Genomic DNA, 24406 nt, shown 5'->3' with positions numbered 1-24406 from the left:
AGCATCTAAAATATAATCTCAATATAAGTAATGCATACTGACTCTAGAGCTGAAATAATTTTGAGAAATTATCAAAATTAATAGCACCCATGGCATATTAATTCTACAATTAATGAAGCAAAATTAATTATTTTTTTCCAATTTAATGATTATTTACAATATGCCAGTTTTCGTGTTAAGCTCAAAAAATGAGCTTGAGGGGAAATATATACATACCTTTAAGATTAGACAAGTATGTAAGACCGTAGAACCAAGTAGACATTTTTCTAAAGAGGATATCAAAGTGGCCAACAGGCACATGAAAAGAAGCTCAACATCACTAATCATCAGGGAAATGCAAATCAAAACCACAATGAGCTATCACCTCACACCTGTTAAAATGGCTGCCATCAAGAAGACAAGAGACAACAAGTGGTGGTGGGAATGTGATGAAAAGGGAACCATTACACACTGTTGGTGGGAGAGTAAACTGGTCCAACCACTATGGAAAACAATATGGAATTTCCTCAAAATGTTTAAAACATATCCACCATACAATCCAGCAATCCCATTTCTGGATATATACCCAAAGTAAATGAAAACAGTGTTTTGAAGAGATACATGCACTCCCATGTTTACTGCAGCATTATTCACAATAGCCAAGATATGGAAACATCCTAACTGCCCATCAGTGGGTGAATGGATAAAAAGATGTAATGTATATACATGATGGAATATTACTCAGACATGAGGAAGGAGGGTATCCTGCCATTTGGATGGACCTTGAGCACACTATGCTAAGTGAGACAAGTCAGATATAGAAAGACAAGTTCTGGGCTTCCCTGGTGGTGCAGTGGTTGAGAATCTGCCTGCTAATGCAGGGGACACGGGTTCAAGCCCTGGTCTGGGAAGATCCTACATGCCACAGAGCACAACTACTGAGCCTGTGCATCTGGAGCCTGTGCTCCACAACAAGAGAGGCAACGATAGTGAGAGGCCTGTGCACTGCGATGAAGAGTGGCCCCCGCTTGCCGCAACTAGAGGAAGCCCTCGCACAGAAACGAAGACCCAAAACAGCCAAAAATAAAAATAAAAAAAAGACAAGTACTGTATGATATCACTTATATGTGGAATCTAAATAAGTCAAACTCATTAAAAAAAACAGAGTAAAATAATCTTTACTATAGGATGGAGAATGGGGGGATAAAATTATTGCTGTTTAAGGGTAAACAATAGCAACAAGTAGTTAATAAGCTATAGTGATCTAATGCACAGTATAATGAATATAGACAACAATATTGTACTACAAATTATGTAACAGGATAAATATTGCTACAGTGGCAACCATGTTACAATATATAAATTTATTAAAGTAACACATTGTACACCTTAAATTTACACAATGTTATATGTCAAACATATTCAATAAAATGTATATAAGATAAAAATAACTTTTTCAAGTGTATTAGGAGTACAGTATTATAATTTTTACACTGAGGAAGATATATACTATCCTCAGTTTATATACTATAAACCTTATTACTATGATAGTATATATTATATACTATCTCCAAAGATAGAAAATGTATTTGGTTTAAGTAACCTTTTGTCATTTTTGCTACAAAGTTGTCTGATGTTATTCTGAAACATATAATAAATCAGTCTAAAAATTAAGAAGCTTTTTCACAAATAGAACAGTAATTAATGGTTCACTCTGTACTCTACAAGTGTATTTTTAATGGTACATATAATTGCATTGATACCAGAATAAAAATGTGAGGGGGAGATGACATGGGAATTTAGACTATTTGTAGATGGTTTTTGTAAATTTTGTACAATATTTCATGTCTCTGAATACTTTGATTTGAGCACAATTTATAAATACATTATAAATAGCTACTCCATCAGCCTGCACTATTTTTCTGTTCACGGGGCTGGAAGCACTACTTAGTTTTACTGCTTTCCTAAAAACTGCTTGATTTTTCTTCCAATAGTTTGGTCTTCAGTGTCTGCTAACTTGATACTTGTTGGGTGGCCATTTAAAAACTGGTCCCAGCCAGTTATCTTACTCAGGTAATAGCCTACGGATAGTCTATAGCTGGCGTGTGAGAAGAGGTTGAAGAAAATATTTTCTTTTAATATCCATTTCATTTGGCTACTAGAATTGTTATATATACTTTAAATTTCTTTATATATTTCATATATATATATATATATGATACATCGATTTTAAAAATCTCCAATAATTTATAAATTAAAAGCCACTTTTTCTTAGAGTGGGGAATACAAGATTAAATTTACTAAAAAGTCATCTTAAAAATAACAAAAGCAGGGCTTCCCTGGTGGCGCAGTGGTTGAGAGTCTGCCTGCCATTGCAGGGGACACGGGTTCGTGCCCCAGTCCGGGAGGATGCCACATGCCGCGGAGCGGCTGGGCCCGTGAGCCATGGCTGCTGAGCCTGTGTGTACGGAGCCTGTGCTCCGCAACGGGAGAGGCCACAACAGTGAGAGGCCCGCGTACTGCAAAAAAAAAAAAAAAAAAAGCAATAAAGAATTTTTAAGTGGCATTTTTAAATGAAATGTATGACACAAAAATATGTATATAAATTTAAAAAGCAAAATATATTTCTTAGTAGTGGTGTACTTTTCATGAACAGATACAGAGGCAACTAAAATAATAGTTTATTATGAATTTTCTTTTTGTAAAGGTTTACTAACTATGCATAGAAGAGCTATTATAACTATGAAAAGTTAAAAATAGATAATAAATGTGTTTTGGTATTTTTATATGCTAAAGAGCATTAAAAACATAATTATGTCTATACTTCATGGCAAGTGATATAAAAATTTGTGATGGTTCAAAAATGTTTCTATACCATATTCTTCTATGTGTTAAGACTTCATGCCACAGACCTTGAATTTACCACAATAAAAAGAGTGGAACTGTCTCTTCAACTTTATAGAGGGGGTTATTGGAAGATAGAAAATGAGGTCACGGGGCCCCGGAGGAAGATGGCGGAAGAGTAAGACGCGGAGATCACCTTCCTCCCCACAGATACATCAGAAATTCATCTACACGTGGAACAACTCCTACAGAACACCTACTGAACGCTGACAGAAGACCTCAGACCCCCCAAAAGGCAAGAAGCTCCCCACATACCTGGGTAGGGCAAAAGAAAAAAAGAATAAACAGAGACAATAGGATAGGGACGGGACCTGCACCAGTGGGAGGGAGCCGTGAAGGGGGGAAGGTTTCTACACACTACAAGCCCCTTCGCGGGCGGAGACTGCAGGTGGTGGAGGGGGAAAGCTTCGGAGTAGCGGAGGAGAGCACAGCAACAGGGGTGCGGAGGGCAAAGCGGAGAGATTCTGGCACAGAGGACCGGTGCCCTCAGGCACACACCAGCCCGAGAGGCTTGTCTGCTCGGCCGCCGTGGCGGGCGGGGCTGGGAGCTGAGGCTCGGGTATCGGCTTTCAGTCGGAGCGCAGGGAGAGGACTGGGGCTGGCGGCAGGAAGAGAGCCTGAAGGGGTTAGTGCACCACGGCTAGCTCGGAGGGAGTCCGGGGAAAGGGTCTGGAGCTGCTGAAGAGGCAAGAGACTTTTTTCCCTTTTGTTTCCTGGTGCGCGAGGAGAGGGCATTAAGAGGGCTGCTTGGGGAAGCGCCGGAGACAGGCACGAGCCGCGGGTAAGGCACGGACCTCGGAGACGGGCGTGGGCCGCCGCCGCCGCCGCCGCTGCCGCCGCCGCCGCCGCGGGGCCTGTGTGCGAGCGCGGGTCACTGTCCGCCCCGCCTTCCGGGGGGCCTGTGCACCCCGCCACTGCCGGGGTCCCCGAGACCCGGGGACGGCGTTCCCCGGAAAGCGCGCGGAGCGCCACAGGCTGCTGCAACGTCACGCCGGCCTCTGCCGCCACAGGCCCGCCCCACACTGCGCGCCCCTCCCTCCCCTCTGCCTAAGTGAGCCAGAGCCCCCGAATCAGCGGCTCCTTTAAACCCGTCCTGTCTGAGCGAAGAACGGACGCCCTCCGGCGACCTACGCGCAGAGGCGGGGCCAGGTCCAAGGCTGAGACCCCGGAGCTGTGAGAGCAGGGGCAGGGAAATCTCTCTGTGCAGCCTCGGAGGCAGCGGATTAAAGCTCCACGGTCCATTTGATGTGCCCTGCGTCTGTGGAGTGCATGAATGGACAGCGAATCATCCCAAATTGAGGAAGGGGACTTTGAGGACAAGATTTAAGACTTTCCCCCCTTTTCCTCTTTTTACAACGAATTATTCCAAATTAAGGAGGTGGACTTAGCAAGATTTCAGACTTCTCGCCCTTTTCCTCTTTTTACAACGAATTATCCCAAATTGAGGAGGTGGACTTGGAGAGCAAGATTTTTGATTTTTCCCCCTGCTCTCTTTTTGTGAATGTGTATGTGTAATCTTCTGTGTAAGATTCTCTCTGTATAGCTTTGCTTCCACCATATGTCCCAGGGTTCTATCGGTCCGTTTTTTTTTTTTTTTTTTCAATAATTACTTTCTAATTTTAATAACGCTACTATATTTCATACTTTATTCTATTTTACTTTACCTGCTCTTTCTTTTTTTCCTACTCTCCCTTCCTCCCTCTCTCCCTCCGCTCCTCCTTTCCTTCTTTCTTTTTCTTTCCTCCTTCCCACCCTTCTTCTTTCCACTTTCTTTTTCTTTCCTTCCTCCCTCCCTCCTGTCTTTCTTCCTTTCCTTCCTCCCTCCCTCCCTCCTTTCTTTCCTTCTTTCTTTCCATCCTTCCTCCCTCCCTCCCTCCTTTCTTTCTTCCTTCCTTCCTTCCTTGCTTTCTTCCCTTCTTCCTTTCTTTCCCTCTCTCTTTCTTTCTTCTACTAATTCTTTCTTTCTACTTTTTCTCCCTGTTATTCTGAGCCGGGTGGATGAAAGGCTCTTGGTGCTGCAGCCAGGAGCCAGTGCTGTGCCTCTGAAGTGGGAGAGCCAACTTCAGGACACGGGTCCACAAGAGACCTCCCAGCTCCACATAATATCAAGCAGCGAAAATCTCCCAGAGATCTCCATCCCAACACCAGCACCCAGCTTCAGTCAACGACCAGCAAGCTACAGTGCGGGTCACCCTATGCCAAGCAACTAGCAAGGCAGGAACACAACCCCACCCATTAGCAGAGAGGCTACCTAAAAACATAATAAGGCCATAGGCACCCCAAAACACACCACCAGACGTGGACCTGTCCACCAGAAAGACAAGATCGAGCCTCAACCACCAGAGCACAGGAATTAGTCCCCCCCACCAGGAAGCCTACACAACCTACTGAAACAACCTTAGCCACTGGGGTCAGACACCAAAAACAACGGGAACTACGAATCTGCAGCCGGCAAAAAGGAGACCCCAAACACAGTAACATAAGCAAAATGAGAAGGCAGAAAAACACACAGCAGGTGAAGGAGCAAGATAAACACCTACCAGACCTAACAAATGAAGAGGTAATAGGCAGTCTACCTGAAAAAGAATTCAGAATAATGATAGTAAAGCTGATCCAAGATTCTATTTCCAAGATCCATAATCTTTGAAATAGAATAGACAACATGCAAGAAACAGTTAACAAGGACCTAGAAGAACTAAAGATGAATCAAGCATCGATTAAAAACACAATAAATGAAATGAAAAATACTCTAGATGGGATCAATAGCATAATAACTGAGGCAGAAGAACGGATAAGTGAGGTGGAAGATAAAATAGTGGAAATAACTGATGCAGATCAAAATAAAGAAAAAAGAATGAAAAGAACAGAGGACAGTCTCAGAGACCTCTGGGACAACATTAAACGCACCAACATTCGAATTATAGGGGTTCCAGAAGAAGAAGAGAAAAAGAAAGGGACTGAGAAAATATTTGAAGAGATTATAGTTGAAAACTTCCCCAATATGGGAAAGGAAATAGTTAATCAAGTCCAGGAGGCACAGAGAGTCCCATACAGAATAAATCCAAGGAGAAATACACCAAGACACATATTAATCAAACTGTCAAAAATTAAACACAAAGAAATCATATTAAAAGCAGCAAGGCAAAAACAACAAATAACACACAAGGGAATCCCCATCAGGATAACAGCTGATCTCTCAGCAGAAACTCTACAAGCCAGAAGGGAGTGGCAGGACATAATTAAAGTGATGAAGGAGAGAAACCTGCAACCTAGATTACTCTACCCAGCAAGGATCTCATTCAGATTTGATGGAGAAATTAAAACGTTTACAGACAAGCAAAAGCTGAGAGAGTTCAGCACCACCAAACCAGCTTTACAACAAATGCTAAAGGAACTTCTCTAGGCAAGAAACACAACAGAAGGAATATACCTACAATAACGAACCCAAAGCAATTAAGGAAATGGGAATAGGAACATACATATCAATAATTACCTTAAATGTAAATGGACTAAATGCTCGCACCAAAAGACACAGAGTGGCTGAATGGATACAAAAACAAGACCCATATATATGCTGTCTACAAGAGACACACTTCAGATCTAGAGACACATACAGATTGAAAGTAAAGGGATGGAAAAAGATATTCCATGCAAATGGAAATCAAAAGAAAGCTGGAGTAGCAATTCTTATATCAGACAAAATAGACTTTAAAATAAAGACTATTAGAAGAGACAAGGAAGGACACTACATAACGATAAAGGGATCGATCCAAGAAGAAGATATAACAATTGTAAATATTTATGCACCCAACATAGGAGCACCTCAATACATAAGGCAAATACTAACAGCCATAAAAGGGGAAATCGACAGTAACACAATCATAGTAGGGGACTTTAACACCCCACTTTCACCAATGGACAGATCATCCAAAATGAAAATAAGGAAACACAAGCTTTAAATGATACATTAAACGAGATGGACTTAGTTGATATTTATAGGACATTCCATCCAAAAACAACAGAATACACATTTTTCTCAAGTGCTCATGGAACATTCTCCAGGATAGATCATATCTTGGGTCACAAATCAAGCCTCGGTAATTTTAAGAAAATTGAAATTGTATCAAGTATCTTCTCCGACCACAATGCTATGAGACTAGACATCAATTACAGGAAAAGATGTGTAAAAAATACAAACACATGGAGGCTAAACAATACACTACTCAATAACGAAGTGATCACTGAAGAAATCAAAGAGGAAATTTAAAAATACCTAGAAACAAATGACAATGGAGACACGACGACCCAAAACCTATGGGACGCAGCAAAAGCAGTTCTAAGGGGGAAGTTTATAGCAATACAATCCCACCTTAAGAAACAGGAAGCATTTCGAGTAAACAACCTGACCCTGCACCTAAAGCAATTAGAGAAAGAAGAACAAAAATACCCCAAAGCTAGCAGAAGGAAAGAAATCATAAAGATCAGATCAGAAATAAATGAAAAAGAAATGAAGGAAACGATAGCAAAGATCAACCAAACTAAAAGCTGGTTCTTTGAGAAGATAAACAAAATTGACAAACCATTAGCCAGACTCATCAAGAAAAAAAGGGAGAAGACTCAAATCAATAGAATTAGAAATGAAAAAGGAGAAGTAACAACTGACACTGCAGAAATACAAAAGATTATGAGAGATTACTATAAGCAACTCTATTCCAATAAAATGGACAACCTGCAAGAAATGGACACATTCTTAGAAATGCACAACCTGCCAAGACTGACTCAGGAAGAAATAGAAAATATGAACAGACCAATCACAAGCACTGAAATTGAAACTGTGATTAAAAATCTTCCATCAAACAAAAGCCCAGGACCAGATGGCTTCACAGGTGAATTCTATCAAACATTTAGAGAAGAGCTAACACCTATCCTTCTCAAACTCTTCCAAAATATAGCAGAGAGAGGAACACTCCCAAACTCATTCTACGAGGCCGACATCACCTTAATACCAAAACCAGGCAAGGATGTCACAAAGAAAGAAAACTACAGGCCAATATCACTGATGAACATAGATGCAAAAATCCTCAACAAAATACTAGCAAACAGAATCCAACAGCACATTAAAAGGATCATACACCATGATCAAGTGGGGTTTATCCCAGGAATGCAAGGATTCTTCAATATACGCAAATCAATCAATGTAATACACCATATTAACAAGTTGAAGGAGAAAAACCATATGATCATCTCAATAGATGCAGAGAAAGCTTTCGACAAAATTCAACACCCATTTATGATAAAAACCCTGCAGAAAGTAGGTATAGAGGGATCTTTCCTCAACATAATAAAGGCCATATATAACAAACCCACAGCCAACATTGTCCTCAATGGTGAAAAACTGAAACCATTTCCACTAAGATCAGGAACAAGACAAGGCTGCCCACTCTCACCACTCTTATTCAACATAGTTTTGGAAGTTTTAGCCACAGCAATCAGAGAAGAAAAGGAAATAAAAGGAATCCAAATTGGAAAAGAAGAAGTAAAGCTGTCACTGTTTGCTGATGACATGATACTATACATAGAGAATCCTAAAGATGCTACCGAAAAACTACTAGAGCTAATCAATGAATTTGGTAAAGTAGCAGGATATAAAATTAATGTACAGAAATCTCTGGCATCCCTGTACACTAATGATGAAAAATCTGAAAATGAAATCAAGAAAACACTCCCATTTACCATCGCAACAAAAAGAATAAAATATCTAGGAATAAACCTACCTAAGGAGACAAAAGACCTGTATGCAGAAAACTATAAGACACTGATGAAAGAAATTAAAGATGATACAAATAGATGGAGAGATATACCATGCTCCTGGATTGGAAGAATCAATATTGTGAAAATGACTCTACTACCCAAAGCAATCTACAGATTCAATGCAATCCCTATCAAACTACCAATGGCATTTTTCACAGAACTAGAACAAAAAATTTCAAAATTTGTTTGGAAAAACAAAAGGCCCCGAATAGCTAAAGCAATCTTGAGAACGAAAAACGGAGCTGGAGGAACCAGGCTCCCAGACTTCAGACTATACTACAAAGCTACAGTAATTAAGACAGTCTGGTACTGGCATAAAAACAGAAAGATAGATCAGTGGATCAGGATAGAAAGCCCAGAGATAAACCCACGCACATATGGCCAACTTATCTTTGATAAAGGAGCCAGGAATGTACAGTGGAGAAAGGACAGCCTCTTCAATAAGTGGTGCTGGGAAAACTGGACAGGGACATGTAAAAGTTTGAGATTAGATCATTCCCTAGCACCATACACAAAAATAAGCTCAAAATGGATTAAAGACTTAAATGTAAGGCCAGAAACTATCAAACTCTTAGAGGAAAACATAGGTAGAACACTCTATGACATAAATCACAGCAAGATCCTTTTGGACCCACCTCCTAGAGAAATGGAAATAAAAACAAAGATAAACAAATGGGACCTAATGAAACTTCAAAGCTTTTGCACAGCAAAGGAAACCATAAAGAAGACCAAAAGACAACCCTCAGAATGGGAGAAAATATTTGCAAATGAAGCAACTGACAAAGGATTAATCTCCAAAATTTATAAACAGCTCATGCAGCTCAATAGCAAAAAAACAGACAACCCAATCCAAAAATGGGCAGAAGACTTAAATAGGCATTTCTCCAAAGAAGATATACAGACTGCCAACAAACACATGAAAGAATGCTCAACATCATTAATCATTAGAGAAATGCAAATCAAAACTACAATGAGATATCATCTCACACCAGTCAGAATGGCCATCATCAAGAAATCTAGAAACAATAAATGCTGGAGAGGGTGTGGAGAAAAGGGAACACTCTTGCACTGCTGGTGGGAATGTGAATTGGTACAGCCACTATGGAGAACGGTATGGAGGTTCCTTAAAAAACTACAAATAGAACTACCATATGACCCAGCAATCCCACTACTGGGCATATACCCTGAGAAAACCATAATTCCAAAAGAGACATGTACCAAAATGTTCATTGCAGCTCTATTCACAATAGCCCGGAGCTGGAAACAACCTAAGTGTCCATCATCGGATGAATGGATAAAGAAGATGTGGCACATATATACAATGGAATATTACTCAGCCATAAAAAGAAACGAAACTGAGCTATTTGTAATGAGGTGGATAGACCTAGAGTCTGTCATACAGAGTGAAGTTAGTCAGAAAGAGAAAGACAAATACCGTATGCTAACACATATATACGGAATTAAAAAAGAAATGTCATGAAGAACCTAGGGGCAAAACGGGAATAAAGACACAGACCTACTTGAGAATGGACTTGAGGATATGGGGAGGGGGAAGGGTAAGCTGTGACAAAGCGAAAGAGAGGCATGGACATATATACACTACCAAACGTAAGGTAGATAGATAGTGGGAAGCAGCCGCAGAGCACAGGGAGATCAGCTCGGTGCTTTGTGACCGCCGGGAGGGGTGGGATGGGGAGGGTGGGAGGGAGGGAGATGCATGAGGGAAGGGATGTGGGAACAGATGTATATGTATGACTGATTCACTTTGTTATAAAGCAGAAACTAATTAAAAAAATAAATAAATAAACTTTACTTTAAAAAAAAAAAAAAAAGAAAATGAGGTCACTCAGTGAGTAACACAGCCTCAGAATTAGTGAGCATCTTTACCAAAGGAGACACCATGTGTGAGTATCCCACGCCCCAGGCAGCTCACTAGATACTCTCACGTGCTAGATCCTTTAATCCTCATTGAAAATTAGGACCCTTTATGTAAATTAGGAAACCGAATCTCAGTGAGGTCAAATGTCTTGCCCAGCATCAGATAGGTAGAAAGTGTAGATCCTAGATGATGAGTTTGAACTGGAGAATTTCTTAAGTTCCTTATGATTTTACACAGATGCCATAAACCCACAGTGTTTAAAGGTGCTTCTGAGCCTGGTGGAAATTTTGCTTTAAGAACAATTGAGAATTTACACGTGATATTAATAGCTACCAACTGTTCCAGAGAGTAGTTTGTTTTTGATTCAATAAATTGTCATTTTTAAATGACAAAAAGCTGGCACTTATCTTCCAAACCTGTGAGGAGAAAGACACATTTCTTATTGAAATGGGGGACTCTATCAGGTCTTTGGTGTTTACAGCAGAGATACTAACAGGCACATTTCCAGTGGTTTCTGTATTGTTGCAGGTCCTGGGACCCAACTGAGTGATTGGAAGAGTCCCTTCTTAGATAACGAAGTCTGCAGAAGTGAACTGTTGATCTGGTATCATAACCTTTCTGCCTAAAGATTATCACAGCAGGTGAAGTTGATGATGGCAGTGCCCAGCACTAACGTGGACTAACACGGATGCTCATTCCATTTAATTCTCCACAATGAGATCTCTCTTGCATAATATATTACCACTAATATAAAGCATTTGTAAATTCTATGCAACACCAAAAAAATACAGCCGAGGAGATCAAGATGAGGGTAGGAATGTACTGACTAATATGGGTGAAGTCCTACAATAGCTAATTTGTGGAAGTAAAACACAGAAATAGCATTCTGTGAGTAGTCCTAAGGTTAATACCTCAACAGTTACAAATGCCAGTGTGTAAGAATATTGGCAGAATTTTACACCTACTGAGAAATGCAAGAATGTAAAGTTTACATATGAAAGCATAACAGATTAATACTTACTGACAGGTACTAATGAAATAATACGGAGGGATAAATTTATTTCAAGAAAATGGTTAGAAATGTAATAAACAATAAGGATAAAGAGGGGCTACCTAATTTTCAAATTCTTCTTTCCTGTCATAGACAGAAACTTATTTAAAAATCTTCATCCCATGTGTAAACAGAGATTTGTGTATCATTTGAAAAATGATACTTCAACAATGTAGCAGTTTTGAAAGGATTTAATCTATTAGCACAAAGAAATGTATTAGAATATTCAGCCCCTGTGTATAGGCTGTGTATCTATCTATCTTATGCGTATTACACATAATTTGCTACCCTCCAATCCCCACTCAAGAACTCATCAGTTACTTTGAGGTGCAATGCATCAATTCTGTCAGGGGCATCAATAGTTCAGGACTTACGCTGACAGTTCTTTGCATCAACTGCGTCTCCAAAATATCCATCAGCACAAAGTTCACAGTACCGGCCTGTTGTACCTGGCTTACATATCAGACAGGAGCCAGACAAGCTGTCACAGCTGCCAGGGATGGAGAAGTCAAGGTTGTCATTGCACTGGCATGGCTGACATGATCCTCCAGGTAGAGAAGGTTGTCCAAAATAGCCTTCTGCACACCTAAGATGAAAAGTTTCATCAGTGAGTATTTGGGGAGAACTCATGAAACCCTTTGGGGGCAATGTTTATATATTTTTTCATTCTATCCCTCTCCCAGGATATGTTTTCCCTTTAAGCGCTCCTTTTCTCAAATGCAAGGTGATTAAAAGAATGTTTTTCTGTTACTGCAGTGTAGATACAAGATGAAATCCTGCCAGCCCCACGAGTAATTAGATTTCAGCCAGAAAAAAAAATCTTGTCACTGGCACTGAAGACGAGACCAAAGCATAATAAGAAATCTGACGCTGGCACTGCGGCAGGATCCAGGTCCATGCTGGAAAGCCTTTGCAGTACAACACATCATATGTACGCAGCTGGTTGTTTCCTGTACACATATGTAAGGTTCATACGTTTCTGTTGCTGCAGCAAGGGCTTGTTGTGGGGAAGCAGGCTCACAAGGCAACTCAGTAGTGAGAATTCAGAGTTTATTAAATAGAAAATCGAAAGAGCCTCATCATTTGCGTGAGGGCCGTATGTCTCCCTGACTAATAGGCTTTTATACATTTGCACATCCATATGGAGGCAGGTTTCCACTGAAGAGTCTTTACTGAGTAACAGGCCTGCTGCATATTATGGTAACATGACATAAGGCGAGGCTTAATGGTGCCCAGAACTCTTATTAGCAAACTCCAGTTCTTTTTTTTTTAAAGGACTAAACACTATTGTACATATTATTGGAAAAACAAAAGTTCATTTATTTATGAGGCATGGGAGAGAATTTTTTTCAATCATAGTATCAAATTTCCCTTTAACCACACCGTTATGTTTTACAATGCAACTTAATGTTACAGATGCACAGATACACCTTTATAGGAAGTACTTATTTATATTCTACTCTGTCTTCTCTTTCAGTTACATTTGCTTATGCTTCATATTAAAAACACCACTTGCCAAAGGAGAAATAAAACAGTACATCTGAAGTCTTATGGTCAGGCTAGCTCTGTTTTCTGTGCCATCTTAGCAAAATAGAAAGTCTTTTACAGCAAGGGTCAAAAATGAAGGGGAATATATCTCAAAAGTACACTATGTTTATGCTCATCTACTTACAGATACGTAGAGAAAAATGCTCTCTACTCTAGAAAGAGAAATGGTTTAAATACAGTGCATCATATAAGGATACTTTAATAATATCATGATTGTGGGGCAAAGTCATTAATTTGGTAAGATACATTGATTAGTCTAAGTTTTCTAGAACATTTATAGGTGACATAATAATCTTGTAGAATTAACCTTTTATCATAAATTTAATGAGATTACTAGTTTTAATTTTAACAAAATCTTTTATAAATTGTGAAAGTCATTGTATAAATATTGCTTGGAAGAATACTGCCACCCACAAATATTAATTATTAATTCTCTGTTGTAAAAATGAACTAATATTTTAGTGCATAAAATTCCCCCACAATCCCTTCAGGAGTGGTAGTCAATAAAGATAAGAAGAAAATCCTTTTGAATTTTAATCCGATTCTTCTTGCCTTACTTGATATTCAGAGCTCATGATCACATCCACATATATTCACATCTCATTTTGTTTACCATTAAGAAAGTGACTTTGCTCCACCAGAAAAACAACATACAATGATCATTATCACAGATAAGAAACCCCCATTATTTTCAGCTCCCTTTCCTTAAAATGACTTACTGCCCTCAGGAGAGATTGCATTATATAACAAGATCTGATATTTTTTTTTAATGTGGATACCAATTAAGTCCCAAATTCTCCCACAACAATTTAAAAAAACAACTCAATCCATGAGAAAATAATTACAGTTAAATAGAATAACTGAAGAGGCATCTGTCTTTTACTTTTTGTTGTAGGACATGTAAGGAGACTTAATGAATATATATGATACATCATTCATACGGCACTTTACTGAAAGTAAGCATTCAGATTTTATTAGGGGTGTGCAGGTGTGTGTGTTTCTATACATAGAACAGTATTCTTAGAGACTTACAGAAATGTTTCAATAGAAATTAAATTAATTTATTATTTATATATTTTTAATTTTTTAAATTTTTGGCTGCATCGGGTCTTAGTTGCGGTACACGGGATCTTCACTGAGGCATGCGGGCTCTTTGTTGTGGTGCGCGGGTTTCTCTCTAGTTGTGGCGTGCAGGTTTTCTCTTCTCTAGTTGTGGCGCACAGGCTCCAGAGCGCGTGGGCTCTGCAGTTTGTGGCACAGGGGCTCTAGCTGAGGCTCTCAAGCTCAGTAGTTGTGGCACGCGGGCTTAGTTGCCCTGCGGCATGTGGGATCTTGGTTCCCTGACCAGGGAGCGAATCCCCATCGCCTGCATTATAAGGCGGATTCTTTACCGCTGGACCACCAGGGAAGTCCCATCAATAGAAATTAAAAGGTAATTCTAGGGTCAGTGAATACAATAACGCTAATCATATAACTTGAATTAATAATAGTGTTTTATAGTCTGATCAAGTTGGATTCATCTAATTAACATTAGTGTAAATCACAGTCCTTTAGACCTTTCCAGCTTCTCAGGCTTTCACTCTACCAAAACAAAGTGTTAGTTGAAATCTAAAGTCCTCTCATTTTCATATGAAAGGCAGAAGGAAGACATTTGTAAACAGAGAGTTAATTGGATTTTTTTTTTGCTAGAGATGGACCTTAACGTGACAAAGTCCCTGCTCCTTTGCACATTTGCTAACTTTTTTTCAAATCGAATTGCAATATTTAGAAAGAGATTGTTTAAATATAGATAACACATGCAGTTATGTAAGATGACTTAGGAGCAATATTAAAGGAAGGTATATATCTATATCTATATCTATATATATCTATGTCTGTCTATCTATCTAAGTGAGAGCAAGAGCGAGAGGGAGGGAGGGAGAGAGAGAGAGGAAATGGCAGTGGAGAGAAACAATAATGAAAAGAAGAAAGGAAATTGGTGAGACTTTTCTCTATTTCATTCTGGTCCATCATTTTTCAACAACTTTTGGCTAAAATCTTTGGTCTACGTTCTTCCTATCTATAGGCTGAAAACAATGCTTCAGTCTAAGCAAGTTAGAAAAGCTCTTGCTTTTTTTCCCCTTCCACTCTTCCTTAAACATCTACTGAGCACTTGCACATGATACTAATATAAATAAGGAACAGCCTTTATACTACAGTCCATGGAGAAGAAAGATATAGAGTTAAACCTTGAACAACATGGGTTTGAACTGCGTGAGTCCACTTCTACACAGATTTTTGTCAATAAGTACTATAGTACTACGTGGTCCAAGGTTGGTTTAATGTGCGGATACCACACTGCAGACACAGAGGGCCAACTCTAAAGTTGTACACTGTTTTCAACCGCACAGGGGTCGGTGCCCCTAACTCCCATGTTTTTCTAGGGTCATCTACAGTTAAAAATGTAGCAGTGAACTATTAGAGATATGCAAATACTGTTAAAGAAGTATAGAAAAGGGCAACCAACTCGAACTAGGATTCATCAAGGACCCTTTCAGGATGACAGGCTGAATTTTAAGGGCGTAGCAGAGTTGGTCTCAGACAGAGGTGGGGGAAGGGTTGCAGTCTTCCAGGCAGAGGAAGCAGTATTGGCAAAGGCACAGGGGAGGGTGGCTGGAGTTTAAATGGGAATGGTTGTGGAACTGCACTGTATTCTTACTACCTCCCACTTGACTGAGTCAGCTGAAGACTGAGGAAGTGTGCCTGCTTATATGGTGCTTTCGGCAAATTAAAAAAAAAGATTCTCTCTGGGCAGATACAGAAAAATGAACAGAAGACAGTAGACATGGCTGGGCACCCAAGCACAGCACAGCTAGTGTATTGGCAAGAAGAGGGCACTAGTGTATTGGCAAGAAGAGGGCACACTGGATTCGAGCCCCCAGTCTCCCCCTTGGCTGAGTACTTTTGTGCAGTGTACGCACTGAACAACTGCAAATGAGCAGCCTTTTGAAACCTCACTTCCAGTCACAATTTTCCTAATGGCACTACCGAGTAAGCATAACTGTCTCTTGTCTCTAATTTCTGTAACCCCATGCTCTGCATACAGGACTCAGGGATCAAGGAGACTCAGCCATGAGTAGAAATTCTCACCAGCATAGTGATCAGATGACAATTAGACTTGGTTCAGAGTCAAGACGTTTCTGAAGCAGAGAATATCTAAATTGGATTTTGGAATTGAAATTAAAAAAAAAGGGAGGGCTTCTCTGACACTGAATATAAATCATGTGGATAAAACTGTAGGTAACTTTTCCAAATACTAAGCAATTGAATTCAAATACCTTCTGCATTCTCAGTGGCATTTGAGAAATTAAAGTTAACTTTGACTTCTCTCTCCTTACTTAGGGAGGACATAAAAAACTGCCCAGCTCAGGAGGGGACAGGGTTTAAGGGGTCCACATAGTTCATTAAGTTTCTTGTGGTCCTATGGATCTCATTGGATGAACCTGTCACAGTCTATTAAAATGTCTGTCTCCATGTAGTGTGATATGTTGCTGAGGCTACAAACTTATTCAGAAAGTAGCTTAGTATCCAGTAGAGCAGATGTCATCAGCATTTAGCTCACTTTTTTTTTCTCCATGTTCTTTTTAATTTCACTGATGCTCCGGCACTCATCCCTTTTTGCCCTTCAAAATACTGTCTCCTTGTTCTTCTATATTTTTCTCTTCTTGTCCAGATAATAAAAGCCTAGAATCTTAGCAAAGTGCCATGATGAATACCCAGTTCCCTCACCCATGGTTCTCTTCTCTTCATTTTGTTTAAAACAATCCCTAGTCAGAGGAAAGCAGTACTATCTCAAGGTATGTGTGCTTTGGCCCCAAGCAAAAGTTTCTGAAAACTGTAACCAGTGTCCTATGTGTGACAGACTATCAGTCCATATTTTGTCATATCTTGTTTTGCCATCCACTTGTTCACAATTTTTCTCCATTCCCTCAATTTAAGCAGCAAGACCACCTGTGCTGCTTGACTGAGTTAAGGGATCTGACAGGAAGGAAAGCAGAGACATAGGAGTCTTCTGGACTTTGGCTTTAAAGGTCACCATTTCTATGAATGTGGCACCTCCTCCTGCAATTCATCCCCAAATAGGAAATGGGATGGAGTTAGAAAGGCAGATGGAGGAGAAATGATGAGAGTAGGGATGCTGGTGGATCCCAGTTTGGAAAGAAGACAGCAGTATGTGTCCTGTGTGCCCACAAGTGGTAGGACAGTAGTGGGGAGAGTTATTAGACCTGAGGGGAAAGGTAATCAGGAGGACAGGAAACAGGAAGAGGTCAGCAGAAATGCATTTGGATGAATTACTCAGAACAGGTTGGCCCTACCATATGTGTACTACCCCAAACAGTCACACACACACACACACACACACACACACACACACACACTCATTCCAGCATTCAAGGCTCTTGGTACTATCAGTAAGCTTGTTAGAACTTTGGTTCCAACCAAAGCTAGAGGTGGAAAGTGGGGAGAAGAGAAATAAAGTTAAAAGAAATTTTAAAAACTGGAACATAATTGACATATAACACTGGGTAAGTTTAAAGTGTACTTGACTGAGATTATGTGTCCAAGCCCTCACAGCTCCTACATATAAAGAATTTGATCTCAAAGTAGAAATTAAACTGAGATAAAAATATAAAGTTATAATTCCCATCTCTCTGAGTCTGAGAGGCATTCTTGCTATATAATAAAAGTTCAGACCTAGGGACACATACAGACTGAAAGTGAGGGGATGGAAAAAGATATTCCATGCAAAAGGAAATCAAAAGAAAGCTGAAGTAGCAATTCTCATATTAGACAAAATAGACTTTAAAACAAAAACTGTTACAGGAGACAAAGAAGGACACTATATAATGATCAAGGGATCCATCCAAGTAGAAGATATAACAATTGTAAATATTTATGCACCCAACATAGGAGCATCTCAATACATAAGGCAAATACTAACAGCCATAAAAGGGGAAATCGACAGTAACACAATCATAGTAGGGGACTTTAACACCCCACTTTCACCAATGGACAGATCATCCAAAATGAAAATAAATAAGGAAACACAAGCTTTAAATGATACATTAAACAAGATGGACTTAATTGATATTTGTAGGACATTCCATCCAAAAACAACAGAATACACATTATTCTCAAGTGCTCATGGAACATTCTCCAGGATAGATCATATCTTGGGTCACAAATCAAGCCTTGGTAAATTTAAGAAAATTGAAATTGTATCAAGTATCTTTTCCGACCACAATGCTATGAGACTAGACATCAATTACAGGAAAAGATCTGTAAAAAATACAAATACATGGAGGCTAAACAATACACTACTCAATAACGAAGTGATCACTGAAGAAATCAAAGAGGAAATAAAAAAATACCTAGAAACAAATGACAATGGAGACACGACGACCCAAAACCTATGGGACGCAGCAAAAGCAGTTCTAAGGGGGAAGTTTATAGTAATACAATCCCACCTTAAGAAAGAGGCATTCTTGCTATATAATAAAAGTAGGGGATTTATGGTCACGTAAGATTAGAAAGTGATTAGTTAAACAAATTGAAGAGATTTTTTTTCACTCCAGGACTGGTCAGAACCTTTCACATGCTAATAGATGCTTCCCAAACGTAAGTGATCATAGAACTCTATTCCAAGAACATCTATAGCTTGGAAAACACAGCTTCAGTTTTTCAATGCTGATTTTGTGTAGATGATATGCATAACTGATTACACCAATCACTCACAGAATAGTTTTGATTACAGGATTTTCAGTACAACCCGTATCTCCTTCCTTCTCTGACCCTTATTCTCCCTCACACCCTGGTCTACTTCAGCCTGCACATCCCCAAAAATATCTCTCCTAATATTTTGGACCCATCTAATGGACTTCTTAGCTCCTACAAATGCAGAGAAATGATAGACTCTAAATATTCCTGTAAAACCCTAATCTGTATTCTGGCTAGAAAAATATAATATCACATCTTCTATATAATAATGGATTAAGGTTATTTTTGACTGAAAAACTTGAATTAGAGGTAAGATATGCCATTTGATGCATGTTTCTCTCTTCTTTTTGATCAGATTAATAAAGGTTTTAGACAGGAAATCATCCTTTCTGTCAGGTATTCCTTTCCTAGGTGAATTTTATTGTTCAGACCAGAATGTTCTCTAGAATATGTTCAAATATTCTCACCCCCATTAAAAATGTGAGCTGCTTGAGGGCAAGGATGGTAGGATACATCTGTTTAGAGCCTATGTCTAGCCCCATGCACAGCACATGGTAGTTGCCAAACAAATGTTTCTTAAATAAAATGTAGGATTTTAAATTGTAGATGGTTCAGAAACCATTGTCTAACGTATACAGAAAATACATATCATGGAGCAAAGCGGTATAAATACATCAGAGACTAAGTCCACTTAGATAAATGGATTTAATGGCCTTGTATGACAGAACAGCTGTCATTTTCCACTTGCTAAAAAAAAAAAGATTGCCTGAAGTGAGCCAGAGGGATTAGGCATTTGATGTAAATCTGTCTTGGCAATGATATGTTCTCCTATTACAGTAAGTAATATGCATGTGTCCTCCTTTAAAAAAAAAAAAAACACAATCAAAGACTTCTAGTTTCCCAACTGCAAATAAACCCTCCTTATTTCAGTTCTGTTCCTCCATTACTAAATTACAGATGCTGCCATACTCACAAGTAGTACTTGCTGCCACTAGGAGCTATCACTGGCATTGTGTCCACAGACTGCTAGCTGCTGGCTATGTTCTCTCTGGGTGATTGACTCTTGCTTCATTAACTTTATGCAGCCTGGTTGAAATAGGGTTGATGGCTGCTAAGGGGACAGGAAAGGATAGGCAGAAATAGCCCTCTGTGGTGTTAGCCTTGGTGATGCTGGGTGAAAGCAGGTACTTTCTCTGCCTCTCCCCCTACCTTGACCCCCACCCACCCTCTAGTGACAGAAACAAAAGGGGTTATTTTCAGTGCTACACCCAGAAGATGCTGTTGTGTTGTCAATGACATTATGGGAGAACTTTGTACCATTTTCAGTGAGACTGAAATACGGAAGAACCTTTTCCTCCACAAGATTTTAGGAGGAAAAATAATCACACAAATTACATAAAATAATATCCCTGGCTCCACTGCAAAACAACCTAGTAAAATCAACGGGAATTAAAATACTGGCTTAGAAGTAATTAGATGAGAATATAAATCATGATAATAAATTACATTTTGTTTCGATTTTCAAATATATTTAAGGTAAATTATGGACCACTTGCTGAATTATGAACTACACATTTAAGCTACATTTTAAGGACAAAAAGCTAATTATGAAAAATAAATGTTGCCAACGTAGACAGTAAGATAAATCTTAAAGTGCATGACTTTCCACTTGAACAATACTTTCTAGAAAGATTGCAGGTTAATGCTTAACCTTTAAGATTAAAACATTAATCAAACACTCTCTGAGTGAATGGAGATTTATAGAGCAATTTCTAGAGAATAAATAAACTATAAAAATACACTGCATTTGTTTGACGAGTGTGGTGAGAAACTATTTCACCTGAGTGTGGTGGCTTTTCTGGGATAGTGCAAAGGATGATAATGCCTGTGGTTTTATAACTCCCAAGGTGGAAATCACATTGAAAGACAGTGTAGTATGTGCTTACCTCTCACAGTGTGGTCCTGTGTACCCGACAGGGCATTCATCACAGATCAAGCCAAGACTTTGGTCCAAGTGGCACGTCGGGCTAAAGCTATGTTGATGTCATTGGAGAACAACGGCAACAAGGAAAAAGCATATAAACAAAGTCATTAGCAGCATATTTTCATTTCTCTTCTTCCAATGTTGCTGTGACAAAAGGGTATAGGCTGGTCATTCTCATCTCACAGACGGAGAGTAGGATCTGGCCAATCCAGGATAAAATGACATTGTTATTTCTGCAGATGTGAACACAGTCCAATGGAAAACAGTATCCCTGTGACATGCTATTAACTGATTTTTGACTGTTCTGGGTCCATGATCATCAGTAACAAGTGGGACTGTATAGCTGCTCTTGAGGGATTCCCCGGGCCTGGAAAAATACAGTCTCACATACTTTCTCTCTAGCCAAATCCTGATGAATTTGAAGCAACCCACAGAAATCTGTTAGAGATTTTGGAAAACTCAGTATGTGGTAGTGGAAGCTGTGGTAGTGGTGGTGGTGGTGATGGGGTTCCTCTGTCCAGTACTTCTGTCATCGGCGTGGATGTGTGTGTGTGTGTGCAGGCTGCTGCCCATGTATACTCAGGGTTACACTGTTTACACAGACGGAACCCTCAGAAAAGCTTTCAGATGAGATCAAGCATGCATATTCTGCCTAAATTTATAATAAAATGAAACAAACCAAAACAACCTTGCCATTTCATATCTTCTGGCATGTTCCAAAGTTTACCTCTCTCTTTGTACATATTTCCATCCTGGGTCTGAAGTCACGGAGTTGAACACCAAGTCAGGAGCTAGCAGAGTAATTATGTGCTAGCTTTAGCCTCATCAACCTGTTCGACTCTGGCCATACTTCTTTGCCTTGTGAGAGACACCCTTCATGCATGGACCGTTACCTCAGAAGTGACACAATGGCTCTCTGAAGAGCCATCAACTGTTTTGAATTCTGTGAGTTCTGCTCCTCTGCCATTTTCAAAGGAAATGCCCCCAACTACTCTTTCTCTCACTATGTTTTCCCTAAATAGATTTATTTTCTATTATATATGACAGAACAATTCAGTAGAGGTTTGCTTGATGGCTAAATGAATTAAAGAGAGAACAACAAATTAAACACTGAGCTCATTTTGCTCCTGACACTTGTATGACTTTGGAATACTTTCTTAACTTTTGTGCAGATCTGATCATACATACTATTTTTTTTTAATAATCTCCCTTTGGCTTAACTCATAGTAGTCCTGTAAAATAGTTAATAATTCTTTTATTTATTTATTTTTAACTGAAGTATAGAGTTGATTTACAAGATTGTGTTAATTTCGGGTGCACAGCAAGTGATTCAGTTACATATATATATATATATATATATATATATTTATATATATATATATATATATATATATAATTATTTTCCATGATAGGTTATTACAAGATATTGAATAGAGTTTCCTGTGTTATTTAGTAAATCCTTTTTGCTTACCTATTTTATGTATAGTAGTTTGTATTTGTTAATCCCGTATTCCTAATTTATCCCTCTCCCACTCCCTTTCCCCTTCAGTAACTGTAACTTTGTTTTCTATGTCTGTGAGTCTGTTTCTGTTCTGTGTATCAGTGATCCCCACCCTTTTTGGCACCAGGGACCAATTTTGTGGAAGACAATTTTTCTATGGACCAGGTGGTAATGCAAGCGATGGGGAGCAGCAGATGAAGCTTCCCTCGCTGCTCACCTCCTGCTGTGTGGCCTGGTCCCTAACAGGCCGTGGACCACTACCGGTACATGGCCCGGGTGTTGGGGACCTCTACTGTATACAGATTCATTTGTATTATTTTTTGGATTCCACATATAAGTGATATCATATATTATTTGTCTTTCTCTGTCTGACTTACTTCACTTAGTATGATATTCTCTAGGTCCATTCATGTTCCTGCAAATGACATTATTTTATTCTTTTTGTGGCTGAGTAATATTCTGTTTATATATATATATACCACATCCTCTTAAACAGTCTTCTATTGATGGGCACTTGGGTTGTTTCTATGTCTTGACTATTGTAAAAAGTGCTGCTATGAACATTGGGGTGCACATATCTTTTCAAATTAAGAGTTTTCATCTTTTCTGGATATATGCCCAAGAGTGGGATTGCTGGATCACATGGTAGCTCTATTTTTAGTGTTGTAAGGAACCTTCATACTGTTTTCCATAGTGGATGCACTAATTTAGATTCCCACCAACAGTGTACCCTCTCCAGGATTTATTATTTGTACACTTTTGATGATAGCCATTCTGACCAGTGTGAGGTGATACCTCATTGTGGTTTTGATTTACATTACTCTAATAGTTAGTGATGTTGAGCCTCTTTTCATGTGCCTATTGTCCATCTGTATGTCTTTGGAGAAATGTCTATTTAGGTCTTCTGCCCATTTTTTCATTGGTTTGTTTGTTTTTAAAGATTTAATAATTTTTATTTTTTGATAGTAGCAAGCTATTTGAACCAAGTAGTTCTATCATTTAAAAAAATTCAACTCAGTGGAACATTTAAATGAATCTGTTGAGGTAAGTGGGGAAAAGCCTGGTCTGGCGTATCTTGAGATTACAAATCTTACTCAGATAAAACATTTCACGTTAAGGGGTTCTGGTGGCTGCCACAAGCAGCAGAAGCAAGTTACACCCAGCCTATGGTCTGTGAGAGGGGACCCATCTTTCAGAGAGCAGCCTGTGGCTTGCCACCCATGATCCAAAGGGAGCTCACTAAGGGTGATCTTCTTGGCAGGAGTATGACTGCACTGAGGAGAAGAGGCACATGTAAAAATGGAAAGAAACAATTGTTTTTTCCTCCTCATGCCATGGTTTGCTATTGTTTTCAGACATAAAACGGAGGACTGGATTTTGACAAACCTCTGGAAAGCACGTATGTTTTCTTTTAAAACTGGCATTCCTTACCTCATCATCTACAGAGAAAGTGACTCTTAACTAGAAGCCCTAGGTTTCCCACCCATGTGGGACTACAATGATGGAAAGAAAACCATACCAATTGTTTATTGATCCTAAATTAGTTTACCATAAGTCATGTCAAAGGTTCTTGATAAGGCTTCTGACACTTTAAAACTATTTATAAAATAGATTTCAAATTCTTGAACATATTCATGCCTCAGTTAAGGCTGACAGAAGTAAAATAAAACACACTCACTGACAGAAATCAATGCTTTTTCAGAAAAATTTAAGCAATAGCAATATATCAGATTTGACTAGCTCTTTACATTTTTAGAGTACTTTTATGAATAATTCTATCACATTTTCACAAAATCCTATGAGCTGGTGGGGGAGGGCATAATTTTTCTTGCTCAAAGTCATATGCTAATTTCCAGGAGAATTTAGCACAGGATCCAAAACTTTTGATTTCTAACTTGATGCTCTCTTTTCCCTATAAGCATCCAGTATTCAGAATTAAGTGAATTTAAACTTCTAGTAATATAACTATTTGACATGATGCATCTAAATAAA

At 39.0% G+C, this 24406-nt stretch overlaps 1 protein-coding gene across 1 annotated transcript in view; it reads right to left on the bottom strand.

The window, feature by feature from the left end:
* LAMA2 (laminin subunit alpha 2) overlaps positions 1 to 24406 on the bottom strand; it is a 611700-nt gene that overhangs the window by 214079 nt on the left and 373215 nt on the right. The window contains exons 18-19 of the mRNA XM_081251375.1: positions 20876 to 20962; positions 11999 to 12210 (exon numbers count right to left, since the gene is read on the bottom strand). Coding sequence (XP_081107501.1) covers positions 11999 to 12210; positions 20876 to 20962 — 299 coding nt within the window. The remainder of the gene's footprint in view (positions 1 to 11998; positions 12211 to 20875; positions 20963 to 24406) is intronic.

Source organism: Mesoplodon bidens (genome assembly GCF_964165515.1).
Source record: "Mesoplodon bidens genome assembly, chromosome: 12".
Lineage (NCBI taxonomy): Eukaryota > Metazoa > Chordata > Mammalia > Artiodactyla > Ziphiidae > Mesoplodon > Mesoplodon bidens.
Note: the sequence above shows the minus strand (reverse complement) of the source record. Positions and strands in the feature narration are given on the sequence as shown.